General features: G+C 39.2%; 4 protein-coding genes across 6 annotated transcripts; 1 reads left to right on the top strand and 3 right to left on the bottom strand.

Annotated features, from left to right (window-relative positions):
* The first annotated feature begins 206 nt into the window (after positions 1–206).
* Positions 207–2,743, top strand: LOC149231611 (putative L-type lectin-domain containing receptor kinase S.5). The gene has a single exon (XM_089376333.1). The coding sequence runs from the start codon at positions 488–490 to the stop codon at positions 2,582–2,584; it is 2,097 nt and encodes a 698-aa protein (XP_089232459.1). The 5' UTR covers positions 207–487; the 3' UTR covers positions 2,585–2,743.
* A 3,274-nt stretch (positions 2,744–6,017) lies between these two features.
* LOC149231610 (uncharacterized) lies at positions 6,018–9,948 on the bottom strand. Of its 3 annotated transcripts, none has more exons than XM_089376332.1 (3): positions 9,708–9,948; positions 9,322–9,490; positions 6,282–6,631 (listed from the first exon to the last, which is right to left on the bottom strand). In XM_089376332.1, the coding sequence occupies exons 1-3, from the start codon at positions 9,902–9,904 to the stop codon at positions 6,605–6,607; spliced, it is 393 nt and encodes a 130-aa protein (XP_089232458.1). In that variant the 5' UTR covers positions 9,905–9,948; the 3' UTR covers positions 6,282–6,604. The 3 variants fall into 3 exon arrangements, 2 of the variants coding, with proteins under 2 accessions (XP_089232458.1, XP_089232457.1); XM_089376331.1 differs by having other exon boundaries at positions 6,283–6,631; positions 9,296–9,490; XR_016247458.1 differs by lacking the exon at positions 9,322–9,490 and having other exon boundaries at positions 6,018–6,631.
* A 1,269-nt stretch (positions 9,949–11,217) lies between these two features.
* LOC149231609 (DNA damage-repair/toleration protein DRT102-like) lies at positions 11,218–11,608 on the bottom strand. Its single transcript, XM_089376330.1, has one exon. The coding sequence runs from the start codon at positions 11,587–11,589 to the stop codon at positions 11,251–11,253; it is 339 nt and encodes a 112-aa protein (XP_089232456.1). The 5' UTR covers positions 11,590–11,608; the 3' UTR covers positions 11,218–11,250.
* A 1,078-nt stretch (positions 11,609–12,686) lies between these two features.
* On the bottom strand, positions 12,687–14,044 carry LOC149231608 (pentatricopeptide repeat-containing protein At2g33680-like). The gene is made up of 2 exons (XM_089381693.1): positions 13,824–14,044; positions 12,687–13,314 (listed from the first exon to the last, which is right to left on the bottom strand). The coding sequence occupies exons 1-2, from the start codon at positions 14,042–14,044 to the stop codon at positions 12,687–12,689; spliced, it is 849 nt and encodes a 282-aa protein (XP_089237819.1).
* Between the last annotated feature and the right edge of the window lie 3,701 nt (positions 14,045–17,745).

Below are 17,745 nucleotides of genomic sequence, written 5' to 3'. Positions count from 1 at the left end.
TCCACCTAGAAAGAAAGGTTTTATTAATATAAACTTATAAATATATATAAACCACATTTATTAATATCATTATAACTTAATTTGTACTTAAAAACAATACAGAATCTATATTCCTCCGCGTAGAACGAAATGTTCTTGGCTTTAACTCTGGCCGACCCGCATAGTCTAAAGTCGTCGCCGACGCGCATGGTGCAAGGAGTCTAGTAGACCTAGTGTAAGGCGTCTGCTGCACGAACCCAGCTACAGATGGAACCTGGTATACTGCTGTACCTTCCTCATTTTGGTCCTCGCAATCTATATAATGAAGGCTTGAGAGTATAATTCTTCTTGCAGACTATATACTTGAGAGTTGAGGAATTATTTTGTGTAGGAGTAGATTCCGTTACTTATTCATGGCACATCAATTAAAGCAATTTAATTGATGTCCTGCACATCAACAATCTGACGGCAGACGAAAATTCAGCTATCCTCCTTTTGAGAAACTATCATGGTACATGCTTTGGCTCTGCTCTTTCAAGTCCTGTATGTCTTCTCCCTTGCAGTGTCCCGTGGAAGTCCTGTAAATTTCTCTTTCCCAACATTCAACAACAGCAGCAACAGTCAGCTTATATACATGGGAAATGCTTCGGTTTCTTCTTCACATGGTTACATCGATCTCACTCCATCGCCAAACACTACCTCTGGCGTTTCGTCGAATGAGACGGATCAATATTCCAAGATGCAGTACTGCATAGGGAGGGTTCTCTACCGTGAACCTATCAGAGTCTGGCCGGCAACATTTACGACCACCTTCACCATCGTCATACGCAACATCACCGAATTCAGTGGCGACGGTCTGGCCTTCATCATAGTCCCCAACAAAAAACCCTTTCTGGCAGGCAGCAGCGGACAATTTCTGGGCTTATGCAATGGATCAACATGCCTAAACACAACGAATCAGCTGGCCATTGAATTCGACACCTACAAGAACGGCTTCATGGACCCGGACGATAACCATGTCGGCATAGACGTCAAGAGCCTCATATCCGACGCAACCGCCAATCTGGGACAACACGGTATCAACTTGAAGTCAGGGAGGCCTATAAGGGTTCGAATCCATTACGATGGCTGGTACAAAACCCTGCAAATACACGCCGCCTATGCAGACCGAACAATTTCCTACGCGAGCATCTTGAACCAAACAATCGAGCTGTCAAAAACCGTTCCGCGATCAGCCTACCTTGGATTTTCTGCGTCAACGGGGGCTCTTTTTGAGATTCAGCGCATTTTGGACTGGAATTTCAGTTCGGTTAGTTTGCCTGAATCGTCTCTGAATATAACGTCAGGAAGATCCAGAAGCAGGGCCCTAAAGCTCAGCCTCCTTGTCGGTTCCATTGCCATGGGAAGCGTGTTGTTGGGGTTATTGGCGTCGTTCGTCCTTAAGACTCTAAAACGAAGAAGAGGTGTAGGGAATATGTCAGAAGGGGGGCTGAGCGGGGAACTAGCGATGATAGAGGACCGATCGGCAGCCTCTCCCTATGCCCCTCGCCGGTTCTCCTACAAAGTGCTGTTGGAAGCGACAAAGAACTTCAGCGAGACCGAACTGCTCGGAAACGGCGGCTTTGGGAGCGTTTACAAGGGGAGTCTTGAAGACCGAGAAGGGACCAGGGCACTTGTCGCAGTGAAGAGAATCTCCGCTGGTTCAAGACAAGGGGAGCGGGAATTCATGTCGGAAATCAGTACCATAGGCCGACTTCGACACAGGAACTTGGTGCGACTCCAAGGGTGGTGCCACGAACGCGACGAGCTACTGCTCGTCTACGACTACATGCCCAACGGGAGCCTCGATAAGATCATCTTCAGGCAGCCAGGGGATGAACAGCAGAATCAGCATCAGCCCCCTTTGGATTGGGTTCGGAGGCACAGAATCTTATGCGGGCTGGCTTCGGCGTTGCTGTACCTTCACGAAGAATGGGAGCAAAAAGTCGTCCACCGGGACGTTAAACCCAGCAATATTATGCTCGACGGGGACTTCAATCCCCGACTGGGCGACTTCGGCCTCGCTCGGCTTATTGAACACGACGACACATCTCTGGCTGTCAGTACCAAGCTGGCGGGAACGCCTGGTTATTGGGCCCCCGAGTGCGGCTACACAGGAAGAGCGACTGCAGAGTCGGATGTTTTCAGTTTTGGGGTCTGCATGTTGGAGGTGGCCAGCGGGAGGCGGGTTGTGCAGCGAAATCCGCAATTAACAGAGGATAATTTGATGGATTGGATATGGAGGCTTTACGGGCAGGGAAGAGTTATCGAGGCGGCTGATCCCAGATTGAATGGTGAATTTCACGAAGAGGAGATGAAACGAGCATTGATTTTGGGCCTTGCTTGCTCACATCCGGATCCCCAGCTACGACCTTCAATCAGACAAGCATTGCAGGTCCTCATAAATCCCAATGAAGAGTTGATGCTGCTTCCCTCTTCGAGGCCTGTGGCCATATATGTTGTTTTGCCACCCATAGCTCCACTTAATTCTCGCTCCACTTTATCCTATTCAAATGACTTTGGTGGCGCGTGCTCTTCAGACTCCACCATACGTCATGGTAGATAGAGGTGAAAGTCGTCCGAATGATCATATCAGAGTGATGTGAAGTTCAAACAGAGTATCAGCTTGGGCTTCATGGAATCATGTACGACAAGACATGAAATGTTTTTGAATTATGATTCGAACTGATAGGTTCATGTTAATTTTTAATTCATGTTATTTTCTTATTTTCTTATTTTACTTTACCATATGATCGCTCCAGTCTAGGCTTTTGTGGTCACTGGTGGACATCCATCTCCTTAGGGCACAACTTTCACGTGCGGATGGTTCTAGAGATGAAGTAAGCTAACAAAAATGGCTACTGTAGACTGTACAGAACAATAAATTTAACGACTTAAATGTTTGGGTTCCTTACCAGGGTTGAAGTTATAGATTTACTGCTGTATTGAGTGTACAGACGAATAAATTAAATTACAGAGTTAAATTTTTGGGTTTGGCAGCAGGCTCGTAGTTCTATATTTAATAAATTAAATTACAAAGAGTTAAAGGTTTGGGTTGGCAGGAGGCTTGGAGTTTAATGTTTATTTATCTAGTTTTGTTTTACATATACATAAATCTAAAATATAACAAGTAGTCTGCCCGCAGTGGTAAATATAGGAGTTGTTTATAGTGTGTTTTTTTAGATTTTCTGGTGTTTGAATCTGTGAAAGAATTTGAGGTGAAATCTTGATTTGTAGTATTTAAACTAGTTTTTTGACAGTATATATAGATTTAGAACCATGAAAAACCCCTAAAACCCTTACTCCTAGGACACTTCCATTGTGCAGGGTTACCCATCAAACTTGTGATTTCTCTAAATTCTTACCCAATTTTAGAGAAATTAAATTGAAAACACCCACAAAAAAACTTCCAAAAAATCATATTAAAAACAATTTGCTAAATATATATAGAAGGGTGTTGCAGTACAAAACGACGGTCGATGGCAGATCTTCCAAAAAAATCATATTAAAAACAATTTGCTAAATATATATAGAAGGGTGTTGCAGTACAAAACGACGGTCGGTGGCAGATCTTGTCCTCAATTACCGTATCTAAGCATCAAGGAAGCCAACATCAATGGCTGGATAACACTTTGATATTTGTATTGTACAACTAGAGCTTTTGGGAAGCTTCAACATTGACTTTGCACCAGGATTACTTATTTAAACAACCACATTTGGGAAGAAGGCAGCATCATGGGCTGGATAACTATGTTAATTACGTGGCACAAAGCGGCTAAGCGGGTTACATGGTATGGAGCTATAAGTCGATTTACTGCCGATACATGCCACGTGGGTGATTGATAAGTTCGTATCCCTGTCATTAAGTTATACAGAGAATTGCCACAAGTACACCGGAACAATCTTAGTCATGTCTGCTCAACATGGTAAGCTGTTTACTTAGTGGTATACTGGTAAGCTCTGTTATTCTAGGGTCTATGCCACGTGGGTGATTGATAAGTTCCTATCCCTGTAATTAAGTTATACAGAGAATTGCCACAAGTACGCCGGAACAGTCTTAGTGATGGCTGCTCAACATGGTAAGCTGTTTACTTAGTCGTATACTGGTAAGCTCTGTTATTCTAGGGTCTATGAACACTCTATACCCACTGAGGTAAGCGGGTAGTTAAAGTTATCTGCACATAGCCTGAGCTAAAAATTTTGAATCTATTGCTAGCTCGTGGAGCGTAATTCACATAAAGGTGAATATACTCTCGAGCTAAGTGCACAGGGATTCATCTACACCTTGAATTATAGCCGAGCTTGCATCGATCTACACCTTGAATTTAGTCTAGTTGCACACAAAAATATTAAAAGATCGAATAAAAGAAGACTGGCAACTCATCTTTTACTCATTGGAAAGAACAAACTGTTCAGTACTTTAGCTTCAGTAATCCCTGGTCTGGTTATAAAACAGCTACAATTTGACAGACAAAAAATGTGGAAAACCCCAAAGAACAATTTTCATTTTTACAAAAACGTGAAGTCCCAAAATCTAAGGAATTATCATTTTTCTCGGAGATAGGCATCATTGACCATCATCAAATCAAGATCAATATTCTTGGCCGTTCATTTCTCATTATAGGTACTTCAGGTTTAATAGGTTATGGCAAAGTTTGAAGCGTGTTCGGACCATACCTAAGTAGTACTCCCACTCAGCATGACCCCTACCAACCCCTTTTCACACACTCAGCATGACCCAAAATGACGGATAATACCAACTTCGTGATCTCTTGCAGGATTGCACAATGAGCCACGAATTGTGTGCCTAAAACATTTGCTCAATATAACGTAAATCGAGCTTATTTGGGAAAACTTATGTCAGCTATTATGACAACGCTGGTTTCCAAAGATAAATTTGGCTCTCTCGGCACCCTATCTAAGCCATCATTTTGTATTTAATAACAGTTTCTTATGCAAAAGCAATCACCAGAATGCCCTGTTTTCTGTATCAATTTGGTTTCTCAGAAGTATATAGTGTCCTGTTTTCTGTATCAATTTGGTTTCTCAGAAGCATATAGTGCCCTGTTTTCTGTATCAATTCGGTTTCTCAGAAACATATAGTATGGTGGATATAGTGGACAAGCACAGCTTCCAACCAGAGGGATAAACCACAACAGAGAGGCAGCAAGACCTGGGTGACCCTTTTGAGTCCAAGGATTGGTTCAGGGCCTTCATGGAGCAGCGGGGCAACCTGGGGAGCTCATCAGAGAAATACCCCCATCCCCCAAAATTCCAAGAACTAGTGGAGAAACTATATTATACCCCAAGGAAAGTTGGGTAACAGCTTTGGGCAAAAGATGGGAGGAATTATTCTAAACAGAATAAAATCAGAGGAATTATGATGTTCTTGGAGAAACTGGCGGTCCTGTACAGGACTTCAGACAAGAAAAAACAGTAGGATGACGTTCTCAAGCAGCAAATTCAATCCAGGCTACGTGTTGGAACCAGCACCATCGAGCTCGAAAAAGCACCTCTCCCGTCAATAAACTTGCAACTTCTTTTTCTGTCTTTTATGAAGTCTTATATATCTTGGTCTTGGGTCAGTCAGCTAAGTTTATTGTGTCACTTATCTGGTCTTAGCCTCTGCATTGCATGGAAATGCTGACTATATGTTAAGGGTGATACAACTCTGGTTATGTCCCACTGTTAAATTTTCTAAAATTTTGAAATGAAGGGAAGTCTGTTAAGCACTGCTTTCAGTTTCCTAATGAGGACAATATGTGGGAGCCCTTTTCTCAGTATGTTCAGAATCTGTAAGTTCCTAGCTGTACATGTAACTCTTCGTTTTCAGAGATTTATATAACATAAAAAATTATTCTATATAAAAAATAAGCTAGGCAATATAAAGTCTATAATATCCATCAATTCTAACTGTTGTCAAAATCTGATAGCATACTAGAGTTAATATTTACAGATATTTCAGCTTATCCTCACAAAATCATTTAATTAGTGTTGGTATGAATTCCTATTCATTCTCATAAGAAATAGGCAGTGCCAATCTCATAAATTCCTTAAAAAGCCTGCCCTGCCCTTCTCTCTTCAAACTGCCTAGTACACCCTTCATTTAAACAATAAAACACAAACTACGATCTGAAATCGACTCAAACCACATCCTTGACGCTGGGGATAAATAGAAATAAACGAATATAAGTCCATTGCATACTCCTCGGCCCAGATAATCAACCCAAAGTCTTAGGAAGACAAAATTCTTCAACATGCCATAACAGAAAAAAATAATGCTCAGTTCACCAACAATATTATAACAAAGAACAAACACTGTTTTAAAAGGTCATAAAGAAAAATCAAGCAATCCAAGCAACTCATGTGAAGTCCCCTCAAGTGATCTATCAAAGTCACAAAACTAATAACTCCACTTTTATGAATGCTTTGGGGATACACTGTATCTTCTCTTTAGTCAGAGCCTGGGTGATGGATTTAAAAACGTGAGCAAAAACTGGACACAGTTTAGCCTACTATCACCAAAGCATTTGTTACAACATGAACAGAATCTGCGGAAAGCCTTACTGAAAAGTAACTCCATCAATCAGACCCAAGAAGAACTTTTAGGCTGCTGCATTAAGAAAAAAGAAAGATAATCAAAGAGCATATTCTGGCAAGCCAAGAAGCAGAAGAATAATGTTCATAACATGGCAATACGTTAATGTATCAGAGAAACACATTTTCAACAAAATTAAAATGTATTGCTTATTCAGGCTTATATTATACAGTTTCTGCCAAACCATAATATACAGTTTAGGGTTTTGGCTTCAAGAAGCTCCTTTGTCTTTCAAATGCTATATTCCTCCCCTTTTCCATTCTTTATGGAGACAGGATGGTTGGCAAATTGGGAATCCAGATGGTTGTTTGTCTAAATTCCTATATATCTATTAATGTTTGCATATTCTTGAAAATAGGCCTGTTTGCAGGATGCTTACAGTCCATTTGGTGTAATATTGCTCTAGATTTAATTAAGAATAGGATCATCATCATTACGTTTACACCACCAGCACTTTCACACATATATTGAATTTTGTTATGTAGTAATGCTCTAGAAAAAATGGTACAACTTAGTGTTGTGATTTTTTTCATATATCTAATTAGAAACTTTTCAAGAAAATTGCCATATTTGCAGTGAAGTAGAATGAAATGAATCAGATAACAACAATAATCTAGTAGTTGCTAGGTTATAAACTAAATAGAAAGTACTAAGTTATAAACTGAATAGCAGGGAGTAGAATATGAAAGGGAATAGGCCATTGTGACTCAAAGAGCTACAACCTGCAAAGAATAATGTTCACAAAATAGGCTATGTGCCTAATTTAAAAAATAGAACTGAAACACTGCAGTGAACTTAAGTCTATTCTTGTGGCCTCTTGCCAAAAGAAACAGCTGCTTTATGTCGATCAATAACAGATTCCCCACCACAAGGATGTGCACCACTGCAAGTTGTGCAACCCCATATTGTTGAGGAAGGAAAAAAGGAATAGGAAATAGCTGAACAAAAATGATTGCCTTCCGGGAATCCCTTTTTATTGCGACAAAGAAAGTTTTCCATAACGCTTTGACTCTCGAAGAGCAAAAGAATGCGATAAATAGGGTATTGCTTCGAAATGCGTAGCACTAGCCAAATATCTTGGTGACCCAAATTATGTACCAGAAATACATGTCACCTCTTGTTTTCCAGAAAATGCAGGAAAACCAAGCAATATCAAAATTTTAGGTTTACCCAAAGAACAGAGGAAAAAGAATTCCAAGAATATCGACCGAAATTTGCGGTAATAAATTTGAAATCACAGCACTATACCAGGGAAAAACAAAGAAACTAAATTCTAAACTGAACTTCAAGGTGAACTTAACATTCAAAACATTAGAAATATGTCCTTAAACCTGAAAAAGATTAATTTCAAGCTAAATCTTAGCATGTACATATATCCTTGATACAATATTAGAAATATGTCCTCAAAACTGAAAACATGAAGATTAATTTCAACTTAAATCTGAGCATGTACATAAATCCTTGATACAATATGGCTTTGTCTGATTATTAGATATTTTGGAGTTTTGGGTCAGAATCTAGCCAAATAATTTTTGGATAAATAGAAATTTTGCTATTTGAAATGTATTTTTATGATATATATGGATTTAACACTAAAAAATTCTTGGGCACTTGGATTCGATTATGGAGAATTCACTTCTCAAATTTATGATTTCAAAAATATGGTTTCAAAAACTCTGGGCACTTGGATTATGTAGAATTCACATCTCAAATTTGTGATTTCAACAAATCTATGCTTGATTCCTAGCAATTTGGACCAAGGTTATGGAAAATTTACATATCACATTTGTGATTTCAAAAAATCTATGCTTGATTCCTAGCAATTTAGACCTGAAAATATGGCCGGAAAAGCTCCAAAACATCTAACAGGGAGAATTGCATAAATAGCATCACAGAGATAGAATAGGGGAATTCCCCATACATAGACAAAGGGTGAGGTGAATAAATGTGCTACATGCAAGAGCATTTCATACAGTTGTGCTTACTTAAGGTTGACAGTGCTTGCTTTGTTTTAAACAAATGGGAAAACCTATCATATTGTCAAACCAACATATGACTAGCTGCTATGTGCAAATGTAGACTTACTACCACTGGTTGTCCATAAGGGTGCAGACTTTCACTCTTGCCATATGCCTTTGCACCTCTGTGTCTTGGGTCGTTAACCTGTTTCCTTAGTTTGAGAAAAACGGATTCATCACTGCCATATGCCTGTGCTTTTGTGTCTCGGGTCATTGTTTCCTTACTACAGGAAAAACTAACTCATCATTGTTACTACCAGTGGTCCATAAGGGGGAGGCTTTCACTTCTGCCATATGCCTTTGTGCCTTTGTGTCTTGGGTCATTACCCTGTTTCCTTTCCTTGGTCTGAAAAAAACTATCTCTTAAAAAACTAAACCCTGTTATCACTGGTGTTCTGTAATGGCAGGCTTTTACTCCTTCCCTATACTTCTATATCTTTAGGTCTTGCACCATTAACTTGTTTCCTTAATCCTAGAAATCTCTTAAGAAAAAATAAAATAAAAACATACAAAAAAAAATCATACCATACCTAAAAACAATTTTAAAAGATACTCAAACTTTTTAGATATATATTATCATTATTTATTCTATATTCAAATTTGAAATAAAAAATTTAAAGAAAAAATATAGTATCTCATAAATTAATTAAAAAAAAAAAACCTAATGGGAAGCCATGCCGGGCTTGCCTGCAGCCCACGTGCGTCCTCTTCACAGAGACCTTGCATTCTGCAGGGCTTCCCTCCCTTCTGCCAATCTTGATTTTCAAACCTAATCCATAGTTTTGCCCGCCTTGCATGAATCTGGTGAGTCTGTCTGTTTTTGGCTGTCCAAGCGAGCACTAATGAATAGCATGGCCTGGATCAATAGGTACAGTTTATTATGCATGGGCTGTGACGGAAAATATATAGGAGGCCTAGGGGAACGCGTCAAAAAAGACAAGACTACCATAACTTCTGAAAGAAGGGATAGAAATATCCGGGCGAATATGCCTGCCCTACCAAGCTTATAAATAGATAAGTAAGAGACCAAGCCAGTTGATAGACAAGTAAGCGAACTCTGGTTCTGCTTTCACCTGCTCTCATGGTATAACATACTTTCTCTCCTTCCTGGAATCCTAGGATTCTTTGGCGAGCTCCTGACCAGCTTGAGCTTCACAAGACCTGGCATATTCATTTGCATCCGCAAACATGCGACTAAGAAAGGACAAAGACGAAGGTCTAGGCAAAAGGGGACCCTAAAGAATAGTAGAATTGTTTTCCTCGTGGACATAGCTTCTTCGCTTCAGAGAAGACCTCTGAGCCATTAGTAAGAGATTTAGAACAGAGTTAGAGGATTATACATATTTACTGAAGCCCGACAGACACTGAGGTGGACACGTGTGATAAGGCAATGCATTTTTTTTTAATAATTTTTTTTATTAGATATTATCATCATGTTAGATTTTCGTGATCCATAATAATAACGAGATTGCCTTGAAATTGTCTTTAAGATTAATTATATTTTGACCTTTTAAAATACTAGCAATTGTCCCAAAAGGTACAATTAAATTGGAATTGCTGAATTTTTCTAGAAGAGTTAATTGGTTTGTGGAAAACCTTGTTTTCTTAGATTGGATCATTGTGAAATTACTTTTCTTTAGATGTTTTGTTTATATCTATATTACAAGGAACACATTGAATGTCTTATTTCATTTTAGAGTAAGTTAATTACCCAAAATCAAGAGGTTAAGTTAATTACCCAAAATCAAGAAACCTCTATAGATGGCCAAGCGTATACGAAGCTTGCTAGTGACCAAGGAAATAACCACCATGACTATCCCCTACCAATATATTTCATTGAAAACCATAAATGTATATTGCATTTAGAAAGTCAAAACATAATATTAGAAAATATGTTGATATATCGCTATTAAAAAGTTAATTCCATTAGAAACCATGATATTATTATTATATTTTATAAAGAATAATATACATATATAGAATGATACTACATCTTGAAGGAGTGCAATTCACCAAACCCCACCATCTTGAGGGAGTGCAATTCCCATGCCCATCATGTTTCTCTTCACACCTTCATACACTACCTTCAATAGGGTGTAAAATTTTGCACAACTCAGCCCCCACGCCCACCCGACACCTTGCTTCTCTTGTGCAAAAATAAAACAACTCAAGGTCAATTAAGGTCTTGAAAATTCTGAGTGAGCTACCTTTATTCAAGCGAGTAAGGCCCTCTCTTTGACTGAGCAGAGCTCACAACCAGGACCTTACCTGAGCTCAGGTAAGACGTGAAGGTTCGGAACCTTCCTCGACCAGAAGGAAGGAATCACAAAATTGAAGGGAAAAAAACCTGCCGACGATATGTTACGAGAATCGATGCAAATTATGAGAATAGTTTGATATTCATTGAAATTTATTTACATCACAAAGGGTATTAGGCAAACTTTGAATATATAGTTTAATTATTATATATATAAAAGCCCTGAACATAATTTCAGGAAATAGCATACAGAATCCATCCCTAGACAATAAACTACAGAAACTTTAAACAGCATAGTACCACGAAATTAACTTATTGCTTGCACCTGCATATGAGCTTCTACGCACACGCAAAAACACCTATTTGGATTCCTCTACATTCGCCTTAATGTGATCGGCTGCTGTGGGCAAATCCTCGTCCAGAAATATATCCCAATGCCCATCCCATCTGATGAAAAACTCAGTATCCGTGAAATACTGCACCCTGTGCACATCAGGCGCAGGAGTATAGAGATAATCCCCGGGGCCCAAATCGAAGCACTGATTCTTAGTGAGATTCCACACTCTCTTCGACCCAGACACAACAAGAAGATCATGCCCAAAGGTATGGTGATGGGCCGGCTCGATACTTCCGGCCTTGAATTTGACAATGGCAGCAGTAGGGCTTTCTCGCACGATGCTCATGGATCCCCCGGGCATGATATCCACATCCTAGAAGTTTCTCATTTTGCTTAATGAACAGAGAGCGCAGGAGGATTCAGATTGAGGCTCGCTGGAAGTGTTCCAATGCACAGCAGAACTCGGAGGTGAAAAGAAGGAAACTCAACCGATATTTGGGAAAAGCAATCAAAGTGCAGTGCATGCTTACCAGATGCGATGCGTGGCGAGGGATAATGAATCGAACACTTCAAATCAACGGTTGAAAGTGTCTCACCTGATCGAACGAAGCACGGTACCTTCATACACTACCTTCAATAGGGCGTGAAATTTTGCACAACTGAAAAAGCAGTCAAAGTGCAGTGCATGCTTGCCAGATGCGATGCGCGGCGAGGGATAATGAATCAAACACTTCAAATCAACGGTTGAAAATGTCTCACCTGATCGAATGGAGCAGGGTACCTTCATACACTACCTTCAACAGGGTAGCTTTCTTACCATTCCCATTTAAACCCTATGCTACAATTATTGCAGTCCAAGCCACAACGCCCTTATGAGAGATGTTATCAAACACTTTCCTTGTAAGTTTAACATTTCCACAGTTAGTATATATGTCCATGTCCATAAGGGCAGAACATACAAATACGTTGGAATAAAATCCCGTTTTGTATGCATGGAATTTCTTGCCTTCTTGCAGAACTGCTAAGTCGGCACACACAGGCAGAATATCGAGAAACACTAGCAAGTTTGGTTCGATGCCATGTTGTTGCATTTGATGGAAAAGCGATCACTGCTGTCCACAAAGTGGCACTCTTATTAGAGCTTTCATCAAATACTTTATGCGCAGCCTCCATACTTCCGCATTTAGCATACATATTAATGAGTGCCCAACGCAGAGAGACATTGGTCACAAAGCCGCACTTGATTCCATAAGCATGTAGTTCCTTACCCTGCCGGAGAGCCGCTGAATCACCGCATATCAAGAGAACATTTACGACAGTAATCACATTGGGCATCACACTATTCTTCAGCATTTGACGAAAGATCTCGAAGGCCTTGGTAACATGCCCTTTTTTGCCATTCCCAACAATCATAATACTACATGCAATGACATCTCCTTCACAATCTTAGTCAAACACTTAGTTTACTTCCTCCACATAACCGCATTTAGAATACATGTCCATTACAACAGTCCGCACAGCAGCGTTGGAACCAAGCTTGCCTCTGACAATGTAGCCATGAATCTCCTTCCCCTTTCGCAGAGCTGCCAAGCTCCCACATGCCGGCAAAACCGATACCACAGTTGCCGAATTGGGCTTGTGTTCCTCCACATGTATCTGCCGGAAACATTCCTTTGCTTCGCCATGAAACCCATTATGCACAAGTCCAGCAACCATAGTTGTCCATGTGACCACATCTCGATGGTGCATTTCCTTAAACACTTGGTTTGCATCCTCAATAGAACGACACCTGCGATACATATCCATAAGCGCACCTCCCACAAAGACATCAAGCTCATAACCAGTCTTGATAACCTGCCCATGAATCTCCATCCCCTGTTGCAGGCCCATTAAGCTTCTGCATGCCTTCAGCATGATTGAGAACGTAAAATTATCGAGCTCCGTGCCAGATAACTTCATCTGATTATAAATCTCCATAGCCTCGGTTTTACAGAACCCATTCTTAACATAAGCTCTGAGCAAAGCATTCCACATCAACATAGTCCGCTCAGAGGCCTCATCGAATGCCGCCCACGCATCGACAATGCTTCCACAGGCAGAATAAAGATAAACAAGCTTGGCAGCCAAGTAGGGATTCTAATGAGCCCCTGTGATTCTCATGTGGGCGTGGACCTGCTTGCCTTCTTTCAATAATTTCTGGACAGTGCAGCAATCCAGGAGTATATGGTAGATTTGGGTATCCACAGGGATTTCTCTACTGAAGGAAGTCCATCGAGTGTACAATGCGAAGAGCTTCATCAACCAGCCCTTCTCTGCACAAAAGAACAGTGCTGGCCAAAATCCAGGAAAAAAGAACAGCAACGACCAACGGCAGGAAAAAGCAGTGAAAATATCTTCAAGAGTGACATAAAAGAATGAGAAAAAACAGGGAAAAGCAGTGAAAATATCTTCAAGAGTGACATAAAAGAATGGGAAAAAACGGTAAGGCAACTTCACTGATATTTGGAAAAAGCGGTCACACTTCAAATCAACGGTTGAAAGTGTTTCACCTAATCCAACGGAGCAAGGTAAAAGTGTTGACGATTGTTAGCATACATATTAATGAGTGCCCAACGCAGAGAGACATTGGTCACAAAGCCGCACTTGATTCCATAAGCATGTAGTTCCTTACCCTGCCGGAGAGCCGCTGAATCACCGCATATCAAGAGAACATTTACGACAGTAATCACATTGGGCATCACACTATTCTTCAGCATTTGACGAAAGATCTCGAAGGCCCTGGTAACATGCCCTTTTTTTCCATTCCCAACAATCATAATACTACATGCAATGACATCTCCTTCACAATCTTAGTCAAACACTTAGTTTACGTCCTCCACATAACCGCATTTAGAATACATGTCCATTACAGCAGTCCGCACAGCAGCGTTGGAACCAAGCTTGCCTCTGACAATGTAGCCATGAATCTCCTTCCCCTTTCGCAGAGCTGCCAAGCTCCCACATGCCGGCAAAACCGATACCACAGTTGCCGAATTGGGCTTGTGTTCCTCCACATGTAGGGGTGATTTTAGGGGCGAATGTTCGCCCTTTGGCGAAATTAAGGGGTTTTAAATTTTTAGTGGGCGATTATTTTGTATCATAGTACATTTTTACAAATCACCTCAAATAGCCCACCTTCTTTTAAGGGAGAGGGTAAAAAAGGTAAATTTAGCCCTTGAAATTAGGAGTTACAACTTTCCATTCGCCCATTTTCAAGAATAGGTTTTATTTAAGTGAATCCATTCGCCCATTTTCAAAAATAGGTTTTATTTAAGTGAATCCTATGGGCCAAAGGCCCAAATACCATATTTATAAAAGAGGTATGGTAAATTAATAAAAATATAAATAAATGAGAAGTATGGTAAATAAATAAAACATTTTTTATATTTACTCCATAAGTCACTTTATATACATGCAAGGGTGTAAACAAATAAAAATATAAATAAAGTGGAGGTATGGTAAATAAATAAAACGTTTTTTTATACTTACTCAAAAGGTATGGTAAATAAATAAAAATATAAATAAACTAGACGCATGGTAAATAAATAAAACCTCTTTTTATATTTAGTCCATAACCCTCGTTCTATTTATGAAGGCTCAAGAAAGAGGTTTTATTTAAGTGAATCCTATGGGCCAAATACCATATTTGTAAAAGAGGTATGGTAAATTAATAAAAATATAAATAAACTAGAGGTATGGTAAACAAATAAAACATCTTTTTATATTTACTCCATAAGTCACCTTATATTTACGAACACTCAAAAAATGCGTTATATTTAGGTGAAACCTATGGGCAAAATACTATGGGACAAATACCATGGACTAGATTCTTATTAATACCGTGCAAAAAAACATTATTAACCCTAATATTAGTATTAACAAAAAATAAAAATGGCACATGGTATTGACCCATGGTATTCACCAAAATGGCACATGGTATTGACCCATGGTATTCACCTAGAATGTAGCCTATTTAAATGAAATGGGAGAATTAAACCAGCATAGATCCATCTTTACTCTGGATCTACTAACCCCCGAGAGGTATCAAATATCGTGATATGCAAACTAGCATAGAGTGAAAAAATATTTGATCCGATCAAGAGTAAAAATGGATGTTGTAATTTAATGTATGTTAAACATTTTAGCTTGGTTAAAATAAAAAATAAAATAAAAATCAACTATTAATTTTATTAATTTTTATAAATTACTAATAGTAATTTTTAAGATCCAGGTTTATAATTTTTATTTGTGTATTCAATAAACACAAGATTTTATAATTGAGTAAAATATTCGCCATGCCTGGTGAGAGATTCGCCAAAAAATTATATATACATATCATATTATTGATAAAATCGCCTTCCATTTTTCCTATATACCATGGAGATTCGCCCATTTATTATACATTTAAATTTAGGGGGGGTTCTTAAAATTTTCCCTGTCCACATGTATCTGTCGGAAACATTCCTTTGCTTCGCCATGAAACCCATTATGCACAAGTTCAGCAACCATAGCTGTCCATGTGACCAAATCTCGATGGTGCATTTCCTTAAACACTTGGTTTGCATCCTCCATAGAACGACACCTGCAATACATATCCATAAGCGCACCTCCCACAAAGACATCAAGCTCATAACCAGTCTTGATAACCTGCCCATGAATCTCCATCCCCTATTGCATGCCCATTAAGCTTCTGCATGCCTTCAGCATGATTGAGAACGTAAAATTATCGAGCTCCGTGCCAGATAACTTCATTTGATTATAAATCTCCATAGCCTCGGTTTTACAGAACCCATTCTTAACCTAAGCTCTGAGCAAAGCATTCCACATAAACATAGTCCGCTCAGAGGCCTCATCGAATGCCGCCCACGCATCGACAATGCTTCCACAGGCAGAATAAAGATAAACAAGCTTGGCAGCCAAGTAGGGATTCTAATGAGCCCTTGTGATTCTCATGTGGGCGTGAACCTGCTTGCCTTCTTTCAATAATTTCTGGACAGTGCAGCAATCCAGGAGTATATGGTAGATTTGGGCATCCACAGGGATTTCTCTACTGAAGGAAGTCCATTGACTGTACAATGCGAAGAGCTTCATCAACCAGCCCTTCCCTGCACAAAAGAACAGCCCTTCTCTGCACAAAAGAACAGTGCTCGCCAAAAGCCAGGAAAAAAGAACAGCAACGACCACTTTGAAAAAAGCGGTCACACTTCAAATCAACGGTTGAAAGTGTCTCACCTGATCCAACGGAGCAAATCAACGGTTCAAAGTGTCTCACCTGATCCAACGGAACAAGGTAAAAATGTTGACGATTGTTGATGCATAGAAAGACCTATCGGCCTAAATATTATCATATTATTTATTTTATATTTTAAATATGATAAACTTGCATGCAGTGCATTTGCTCTCAGGCTATGTATATGCCCGAGAAACTATACCTTAATTTTCGATGCTGAACTGGTTCATTTATGGACCTTGCCCGTTCATCTTAGGTTTGGAAAAAAAAAAAAAATTCCAAGTAACTTTTTATTTAGAATTTCAAATTTATTTTATAAGTGGAAATTTGATGACCCTCATTTGTTTTTGGATGTGTGAGTCAAATTTTTTTTGTATTTGTTATATGTAATTTTTTTTTATTGAATTGAGAAAGCAAGTTATATGTTTTTGGTTTTGGTAAAAAGAATTGTACTTTTAATTAATTTGGAAATTTCTAAACAAATTACCAAAAAAAATAATTAAATATTTTGGAAATTAAAAAATAAATTTTATTTTTTTAAAAGGTAAATTGTTTTTTCTATTTGGTCATCACATGTTATCTAGAATTTGTTGAATTGAGGCTTCTGTGATCCATATCAAGTTTAAGAGAAATTCTTCGGCGTAAATCACAAGATAAAACATTTTATCTTGTGATTTACGCCGAAGAATTTCTCTTAAATTTAGAATTTATTAAAATGCCATCAATACAATGCCACATCCCCTAACCCAAATTAGAGACCATATCTCTCCATTATAATCCCTTGAATGGATTGCTTCCTTCTTTTCAACTTCACGCACCTATCAGCTATGGCTGATGAACTGCAATCTAGAAGGAGAAATCCCTTCTTCCTTGGGTAGCTTGACTGAGTAGAAGACCTTGGATCTCTCTGTCAAAGGTCTCTGGGATAACATTCCCACCTATTTGATGAGGTTGTCCAGGGTGACAGAACTCTATCTCTAGAAAAACAAGCTCTCTGGACAATAACCGCACAATATTGACGAGCTGAGGAGCATACATTCTCTCGACTTTTCAACTAATCAACCAAATTTAACGATTCCTAAAACAATCATAAATCTGGTCCACTTGGAAAACTTGTCATTGTCGGAGAATAACCTTACCGGATCTGTCCCTACACAGCTAGGAACACTTGTTAATCTGACAAGCGTGAGTATTTACAATGACAAGCTTAGTGGGTGGTTGCCACAGAATTTGGGTGCATATTCTAAT

Source organism: Pinus tabuliformis, chromosome J (genome assembly GCF_031772625.1).
Source record: "Pinus tabuliformis cultivar Carrire ecotype Pingquan chromosome J, CPIR1, whole genome shotgun sequence".
In the NCBI taxonomy this organism is placed as follows: Eukaryota; Viridiplantae; Streptophyta; class Pinopsida; order Pinales; family Pinaceae; genus Pinus; species Pinus tabuliformis.
Note: the sequence above shows the minus strand (reverse complement) of the source record. Positions and strands in the feature narration are given on the sequence as shown.

Coding starts and splice junctions, on each gene's coding strand:
- LOC149231611 (XM_089376333.1), top strand. CDS start 488: ATGGTACATGCTTTGGCTCTGCTCTTTCAAGTCCTGTATGTCTTCTCC.
- LOC149231610 (XM_089376331.1), bottom strand. CDS start 9,904: ATGTCCACGAGGAAAACAATTCTACTATTCTTTAGGGTCCCCTTTTGC. Junction 9,491..9,707: donor ATGTTATACCATGAGAGCAG/GTGAAAGCAGAA, acceptor CTATTGATCCAG/GCCATGCTATTCATTAGTGC. Junction 6,632..9,295: donor CCGGCATGGCTTCCCATTAG/GTTTTTTTTTTT, acceptor TTCTTAATGCAG/CAGCCTAAAAGTTCTTCTTG.
- LOC149231609 (XM_089376330.1), bottom strand. CDS start 11,589: ATGCCCGGGGGATCCATGAGCATCGTGCGAGAAAGCCCTACTGCTGCC.
- LOC149231608 (XM_089381693.1), bottom strand. CDS start 14,044: ATGATTGTTGGGAATGGAAAAAAAGGGCATGTTACCAGGGCCTTCGAG. Junction 13,315..13,823: donor CGTTGGGCACTCATTAATAT/GTATGCTAACAA, acceptor TGCCTGTGGAAG/CATTGTCGATGCGTGGGCGG.